We start from the raw sequence: 8,417 nt of genomic DNA, 5'->3' as shown, positions 1-8,417 counted from the left end.
CATCATTTAAGAATGGGCAGGTCATTTTCCAAGAGATCTGATTGGTCAGGAGGGGAGCTTTGATCTCTTATCAAGAACACATCCCACTCCGGAGCAGGTTGGACTTTCACCATCAGTTACCAGGTGATTTATATCCTGGTGAGAAGTGAACGAGTGAGAAAATCCAGCTTCGTAGTACAGGCCAACATTTTGAAGCGTATATTTTGATAAACCGTGGGATGAGACATTCTACAGACAGATGTGTCGTCGTTTATCAGCGAGTAGAATTTGGAATTGTTTCTGTAAAAATGTTATGGAATGTCTGTTTGGTGCAAGAGAAGTAGAAATAGTTTTTCAGTTATATTTTCCTTCCGAGAGCACGAGAAACTCAATATTCAAAGATTTGTTCAATTAACGAGAGACACATTTTGACAGTAGACCATATTTAATGTGAAACACAGACCAGAAAATTCTTATCGATAGTGAAAGAAAACTACCCCAAAAGGCTGTTTGCAATTGCGTACAACAAAAGGACACTTCAGAATGAGAACATGGCCTGCATAAGTTAATACTGGGTTCTAAAGATAAATGACCAACGCAGGACAAACAATGATGCTTAAATTAAAAGCTGCTGCCATTACAAGGTACTAGGTGAGCTCAACTTAGTGGAAATACAAGTTTATCTGTGAAGGCCGTGACATTTTTTACACCACTGATCATAAACTAACCTTTATGACCAAAACTACCGAATGAAATTTACCTCCAAATGCAGAACATTTTAAATGAATAGAAGACAGCTTTGATGTGTTTATGTCGTTTGCATTATAAAGCACTTTACTAAAACATTGGATTTAAATCACAAACCTGTCATTGACAAACAGTTGAAATGTGAAAAATGATTTCACAAGTGTAACAGTGAATTTAAAATAAATCCTGAGAGTGAACACAACAACCTGAGCCCGACGGAACGATCACAGGGCAGCGCATCACTAACTTTCAACATCTCACTGGGTTAAGCGACTCAAACCCGTCTGGAAAAAGCAAAGTTCTGAGAAGAATTTCTTTCTAACACGGGGAGATGATATGAATAACGCCGTTTATTTCCACTTGATTGGTGTGATGCTGCAAATCAAACTATTTTAAGTTATGTCTGGTCAGCCTGATGGTATTCGCCACTGACAGGCACGCACCACATATGAATCCTCTCATCTGGTCCTCAGCATGAGCATTTCTCTCGCCCTGCTTGGATTCATTTCTTCACTTTTATCTCGAGTTTCATTTTAGCACCAACAGTAAGACTAGCATTAGCATGGCGTAAACAGCTTACCGCCGTTACCCCACATTCTAGAGGTGATTCTACAAACATGATTTTATCTTTACAGACGCTTCTGACAGGATCTTGGATTAAAATAATTTGAGAAAGATGTGGGTGGAATGAAAAAAAAACAAAGAAAAATTTATCCAAAGAGCATAGTTGACTTTTAGTGGAAACTCAGAAGCTCCACTTCAAAGAGGAGAGTGGAGTTTGGCGGGATGAGGGGTGGATATCCTGAGCTGCCGTAGGCGTAGTCCGGGGAGCAGGTCAGCATGGCCAGCTGGCCGACGCTCATCTGGAGAGGAGAGGAGGAGCCAGTTATCAAACAGCCGCCATAGTGGCTCATCAAGTGGAATACAGGCCAAAGACCTGCTGTTAAACCAGAGTTTAGGCACTTCGACTAATAACTACTCAATGACATTTCAAATTACTACAATCCTGTTGTCAGCGGTGGAACAAGAAAACATGAAGTCAGCTGAAGGTCCACAGGCTCCCCTGGAGAACGGAGGTTTTAAGTCATTTCTACCCAGTTTAAAGCTATTTTCGCAACAAAACATAAGACCTGGAATAAATCTTAAAATGTGGAGTAACTAATTACAGCAGTTAAAGGTGTGTGTGCGTGTGTGTGTGTGTGTGTTCAAATAGATGATAAATGCGGCACAATACATCACTCATGTTGAAACAACGATGGCAAAAAGTTCCTGTATTTAACAAGTCCACCTAAAGAAGCAAACATTCAGACACCAAAAGTCAAACTGTATTCACTTAACACACACATCTACTGCAGCCTGTTGACTGACAATTTGAGTCAAAACTATATATTGAAATTTAGTGTTCCGATTATTTCAGAAAGGCGGTTCAACAAACTGAGTCTCTCCCTGAACTCTGAGTTGATTTACATTAAGACGGGAAAACTCCAGTTCCAGAACAGCTAATCTGAATTATTCAATCAACTCTCAGTATGTGAACCTTGTGGTGTTGGGGCTCCATTGATGATGCATTTTTATTGTGGTTGCACACACACACACACCAGGAGAAAGGCTACTGGGAAGCAGCTAAAAATTAAATATAAAATCATCATTCAGAATGAAAAGGTAGATATGCATATATGCTAGGATTGCACTGCACTCTTATTATTTTTTGTATTTAAATTGGCATCGGCTATTAAATAAGAATATTAATTCAGTAGCTACTTCAAGTCGTAATTTAAACCCCATACAAAATGTTTGAACTGTTCCTCTCTGTTAATATCTTACTCAGTAGATTAACACAATTGTTAGATTTTAAATGACTCCACTCTAATGAAAATGTCTGACAGTGTACATCAACAGTAAATAAAATAAAAACTTACTACACACATACACTCACAACACCAAAAAGTTGTTTCAGTGCCAGGGAGATGTCTCTAACCACTCTACACACTGTCACTTGACCAATATTAGAAAGAAAACAACCATTTTGCAAAAAAACAACAACATAAAGCTGTAAATAAAATATGCTCTGATGTGAGGCATGGGTCAATTCAGGAAGGAATTTGCTCCATGGGAATTAATACAGTGCAAAATAAAATAAAATAAAAACCTCATCTGGGCCAGAAGATTTTCTCGCGGCACAAGTTATGTCAAATTATTTTAGCCTCAATGTTGATCGGGTTTGGAAATAACAGAAAATCCATTTCTGGCAACACTCCAGGTGGGAGGAGACAGGTAGAAACTCAGGGTTTCCTCTACAAAACCTTCCAGCAAGCAGGTTCTGTTCAGTGTCACTGTGGTGACAGTTTAATTCAGCTCTTTCTGGAATGGAAAACTCAAGAGTTTCCCTCATTTCAGGGTTAACATACTCCGAGTTTCAACATAACTCGCTTCCTGGAATACCCTCAGGACATTTCCCCTCACCAACTAACCTCAAACACAGGTTTTTGGACTCTCACACTAAGAGGGAGAATTGTCTCGCCAATATTAGATGATACTACTGCTACTTGGTCAATACAGTAGCAAACTGAGAATGCTGATATATGGGCTCTTTCTCACTTCCTGTTTTAGAAAGTCTTTTGGCTAGTGTGTGAAACATTTTTACATTTTGCAATGAGACGGATTGGACCTGGTGACAGGCCGGTTCTTTCCTGCTGGCTGGGGAGCGTTAAAGGGTTCCGCTCCAGAAGACATAAAGCCAAACCAAGCGAGATACAGAGTCAAAAAGAGCATGTGAAAACCCTCGGAACTCCAGTTCTCTGCTGGTTTTGAACAGAATGGGCTCTGTGTACAAGAACAAGCACAAACAAATAATTTCCAACAAAATCTGCTTTGCTTCTTACCTGCGCCACACCTTCATCCCAACCACGGATAACTTGACCTTTTCCAAGTTTGAATTTGAAAGGCTCATTTCGGTCTCTGGAGGAGTCAAACTTCTTTCCATTCATCAGGGTGCCTGATCAACAGCAGAAAAGAGACTGTTCAGTCAAAGTCATGCCTCGGGTTCAACTGATCGGCCGATTAGAGCTATGATAGGAAAATCCATTAATCGACAAAAGTTGGCCGATTGACGCCTATGTTAACAACAACAGACTTCCCTGAAATTCGAATTTGAAAACTACAATATTGTCTGCTTGCCTCACTCCATCCTAGGGGTTCCTACAAGTTGAATTTAATTTAATTTGCACAAACGAATCCCATCTTCGTTGATATCTCATGAAATTATGCCTAAAGTCTGACTGTTTACAGTCAGGGGAATCCAAAATGGCGGGCCTGGACCTCTGCCGTCACTTGCAAAACCTCAATACTTTGACCAAGAGAAGCCATCTTTGATGTTGCAATTTCAAAAACAAGAGCATTCAGAGATTTCTTATATCAGCCAAACGTTGACCTGGACTCAGAAAATTATTGTTTCTGGATTACCATCAAAGTTTGATGGAGTCTCCCATGGCCAAATATCCATCTGTGGTGAATATTTCAACAAAATCTGTACAGTAGTTTTGACGTAATCTTGCCAACAGGCATACGACATTTCGTTTTTACATTTATTATCTGTTTCTATAACTTCCTGTTCATCAGTGAGTTTGAGAAACATTGAATTTTTTTTTTTTTTTTTTTCTATTGACACCTGATCACTTTGATCTGTTACTAGGTGTTGTTCGGTATACTGGTATCGCGGTACTGACGCCTTCAAAACGACATTATACTGGGCCCGGCCGGTACCGGGATCTTTTTTTTTTCCGTCGCCGCGGAGTGTCACTGTGTTGTAATTTGCACCGAGGAGAGTCAGTCTCTGTGGGGGAAGCGTCGGCAGGCTGCTCCGCTTTCTGACTTGTTTTGGATGTTTTGGACAATCGAAAGTGCGGAAAGCAGCGCTCCATATTCTTTTCTTTGCTTTTCGCACTCCGGTTTCTCAGAGACGGATTGCGCGGGCTCTCCCACGCTTCGACCCGAGATCCGCAACTGAATAAGCGCTTCATACTCGACCTACACAACTTCAAAATAAAAGTCAAAACAACGTATTTTCAAAACAATCTTCTCCCAACCGAGCTTGTACTTTGAAAAGAATACCAGATGCGCAACTGACATGGCGTTTGCGTCCATGTGAGAGTGAGCATGTGTAACTGACCCAAACGCCCCGAGGAAAGTCCGTAAAAAGAAAGAGAGAGAGACAATGGCTGCTGCTCCGTCCACAAGGCCGCAACATGTAGAAAAAACAGGTTGTGGAAGAGCTCTATGGAGGTACTTTGACTTCAAAACAAAAGAGCACTGTGTCTCCATCAACACTGAAGCTCCACTGAGTAAACAGTGTTTGAGAACACGTCTGGTCATGGCTGGAAACACTACTAACCTGCTACACTACTAACCTGCTAACCTGCTAAACACCTGAAGGACAAACACCCAGACCTACAGAAGGAGTTCAGGTAAGAACTTATATACCCATGAAAAGGTGGCTCTGGAAAAATATGTAAGCTATTATAAATATAATAAATATAAAAGAATATAATGTGAAAATATTATGTTTTAGCCATTCAATGTTATAAAGATTACTGCATAGTAACAAAACATTTAAAGACATTGGTCCTACTTAAGACAGGCTGGATCTAATGACATTGTTTGTGTTCTCTTTTTATTTGGAAAAATATCAAAAGTATCGAGCTACATGGTGGTATCGGTATCGAATACCAAGATGTTGGTATCGTGACAACACTATCTGTTACCAGAGGAGGAATTTTATCATCCATGTTTGGTCCAACACTAACAGAATTCAGACCCATGTTGTTGATAATGTAATTTTCAAGAAATAATAATTTGGGTAATTTTCATGACTGGGAGTATTTCCGATAATACCGTTTACTACGTTCAATATACCTTTTTTTTTGGGGGGGGGTGTAGTAATTTATTATAATAATCCTTCTTGCATGCTCTCATAATATTAGTTAACTTGACTTTATAGTTCTTATGTTTAATTTCTGCATCTTCAGTTTTGTATTTAATAAATTCTCTATATAAGGTTTTTTTACATGCATTTTTTTACCCCTTTATTAGCAAATTTTCCTGCATTATTTTATAATAGAGGTTTTGATCATATAGTAACTTGAATATTTGTAAAAAAAAAAAAAAAATGTATATATCATAAGCATTGTCAACATGCTTTTCTTGTTTCCCAGTTATACAATTGTAGTAATTTTTTTGTTTATTCAAGGATTCCTCATTTCTGACTGTAGTGATGTTCATTGTTTTAATATTTCTGTGGTTGCTGTCAATAGTCAAGACTGGAAGGTGGTCACTGATATTTAATAATAGTCCACTGACCATTTATTTTCAAGTACCATGATTCCTATAAAAAAGTTCTCAAAAGTTGTTTGTACATTTCCCTCAGAGGTGTCATGCTTATGTTAAGCCTGTGTTTAAATATGTTGATATAAATTGATCAGTCACATTGCCTCTACTTGGCCGGTTTTCCCGTTGGATTGTACCGTCAGGCCTTTTTCATTTGCATGGACGGGTCTATTTCTTGTTCTTTGAAAACAACAACCTTTGCTTCTCCATATTATGTACACCATGTTGAAAGGCCAAGTAACTAGCAATGGATTCCTTTTAAGGAGTAATTCCTCAACACTCTGCTTGGGCTACACAGACTGGCTTAGCCTAGATCAGGGTTCCCCAATTCCGGGCCTATAGGGCCGGTGTGCTGCACGTTTTAGCTCTCTCCCAGCTTCAGCACACCTTAATCTGAGGTTGACGTCATCATCAAGCTTGTAAAAAAGCCAAGTAACGAGGCCCTTATTGCATTTAGGTGTGTTGCAACTGGGAGAAACCTAAAACATGCAGGACACCGGCCCTTGAGGCTCAGAATTTGGGAACACTGGACTAGATCAACTCTATGGAGGGATGAGATCCTCTCCAAGAGCTGAAAAACACGGAGACACACGTCATTAGTACCATAATTAAATCATTCAAAATGGACGTGTGTGTGCGTGTTGGTCAGTGAAGAAGCAGACTGTGTTTTAGGGCGTGTTCATATTCCCGTTTGGTCTGGACCGCACTTCTCTTCAGGGAAAAATTGTTTCGTTTGGGCGTCGTGAACACGCCTACGAACTCTGAACCGGAGCAAACAAGAGATCTCAGGTTCCCATGAAAACGTGGGTCTTGGTTCCTTTACAGTCTTTCTAGCAGGCGGAGTGAGAGGACGTCACGTAGTGCGCAATGCATTCTGGGTAGTAAACAATATAGCTAACCGTGCGAACAGAACAATTAGATGCAGAAAGAAAAAGTTGGAAAATATCTTGTGGTCAGACATGGAGTAACGAGGAAGAAATTGTGAAAAAGGCCCCATTGATATTACGAGCTAACTAGCCAAGCCACCACGGACTAAAGCGGCGGGACTTCCGGTTTCCGGACCAATCAATGAGCAGCGTTTCTTCCTCTCGAGTCAGTGGTTGTTTCAGGCGACAGCGCCCCAAATGAGCAGCTGTAATTGCGTGACAATTTCTAGGCGATTTGGTCCTTTCTAAACAGTGAATGTGAACACCACTTGAAACAAATAAAAGGTGTGAAAATTCTCCGCTCCCCTCCCTCCCAAGTGAACCGAGTCCTGGACTATCCGAACATGAAAGGCCCCGTCGCGTCGCGTCGTGAGCGCTCCGGAGTCCTCGTGACAATCGAAACCAAGCGAACACCACGGCTATTTGTTAGCGACGCTAACGGGCCCCACTACATGCACGCTCGAGTTTTCGGAGCAGAATAACCTTAACCAGACTTTTAAACTTTTCAGTGAGTAGCACTGAATGTCTGAAGTGAAGGCGGTTGAAAACACCTCTGTACAATAGGCCATAGAAGCACAGCGGCTCTTACCAACGTAGTGCACGACGACGGTCTGCCCACGCTGCGGAGACCTTCCTGAATGGAGAAACACGGGTTAAACTCACGCAGGCCGGAGGGACAACTCGACTTCAAAGTTATGGTTCAATCGATGAATACAGAACATGCTCACCGTCTCCAGATCTCAAGGTCTCCACAGTAACTCCCATTGTTCTCTTTCTTGAGTGCACTATGGACCCTGCGACCCGTAGCTCTGCCTGTAACGACGCGAACTCCCACTTCTGCGTGCTCGTTCATGTCCTACCGGCGTGCGCGTTCGCGCCGCTGGGACGCCCTGCTTCCTCTTCTTCTTTTTTTTTTTTTAATGGCAGTTGGTGCATTACCGCCACCTACTGGTACGGAATGTGGGTCAAAATGACCTATCCCTCCCAGTCAAAAAACAAACATAAAGATTATATCTTCCCCATTCACTTGCTCTCCCGAAGAAACTCAAACAAAAACGGATATCCCTTACTCCCTGAGTGCTGCTGTACCTGTGATATTAAAAGGTTCCTTATAATTGCCCAACTTCCTAATCCACCTGTTTCTTGCTGTTTAATATCCCTGACAATGGATCATGACACGTTCCACTGTTTCCGGTTGCCCACACTTCCCACATTCCCCTGTATTATGTTTCCCTATTCTGGCGAGTGTAAAGTTGAGTGCAGTGTGTCCAAACCTGAGTCTTGATATTATAGTTTCTTCTGTTCTGTTCTGTGCTGCGCCTTGCATCGCCCCCACTTTCCTTTGTATTGTGTAGTACCACCGTCCCGACTACTCTTACACCC

General features: G+C 41.3%; 1 protein-coding gene across 1 annotated transcript; it reads right to left on the bottom strand.

The window, feature by feature from the left end:
- Window positions 1-405: 405 nt before the first annotated feature.
- LOC308108928 (peptidyl-prolyl cis-trans isomerase FKBP1A-like) lies at window positions 406-7,919 on the bottom strand. The gene is made up of 4 exons (XM_080462245.1): window positions 7,763-7,919; window positions 7,624-7,668; window positions 3,609-3,721; window positions 406-1,589 (listed from the first exon to the last, which is right to left on the bottom strand). The coding sequence occupies exons 1-4, from the start codon at window positions 7,797-7,799 to the stop codon at window positions 1,461-1,463; spliced, it is 324 nt and encodes a 107-aa protein (XP_080318371.1). The 5' UTR covers window positions 7,800-7,919; the 3' UTR covers window positions 406-1,460.
- Between the last annotated feature and the right edge of the window lie 498 nt (window positions 7,920-8,417).

Source organism: Lipophrys pholis, assembly GCF_963383615.2.
Source record: "Lipophrys pholis genome assembly, chromosome: 1".
NCBI classification, from domain to species: domain Eukaryota; kingdom Metazoa; phylum Chordata; class Actinopteri; order Blenniiformes; family Blenniidae; genus Lipophrys; species Lipophrys pholis.
Note: the sequence above shows the minus strand (reverse complement) of the source record. Positions and strands in the feature narration are given on the sequence as shown.

What these genes read in the sequence shown, in the direction of transcription:
- LOC308108928 (XM_080462245.1), bottom strand. Translation starts at nt 7,799, where the DNA reads ATGGGAGTTACTGTGGAGACCTTGAGATCTGGAGACG. An exon ending in CGTCGTCGTGCACTACGTTG is followed by an intron (nt 3,722 to 7,623) that starts GTAAGAGCCGCT and finishes GCTGTTGATCAG; the next exon opens with GCACCCTGATGAATGGAAAG. An exon ending in GGGATGAAGGTGTGGCGCAG is followed by an intron (nt 1,590 to 3,608) that starts GTAAGAAGCAAA and finishes TCTCCTCTCCAG; the next exon opens with ATGAGCGTCGGCCAGCTGGC.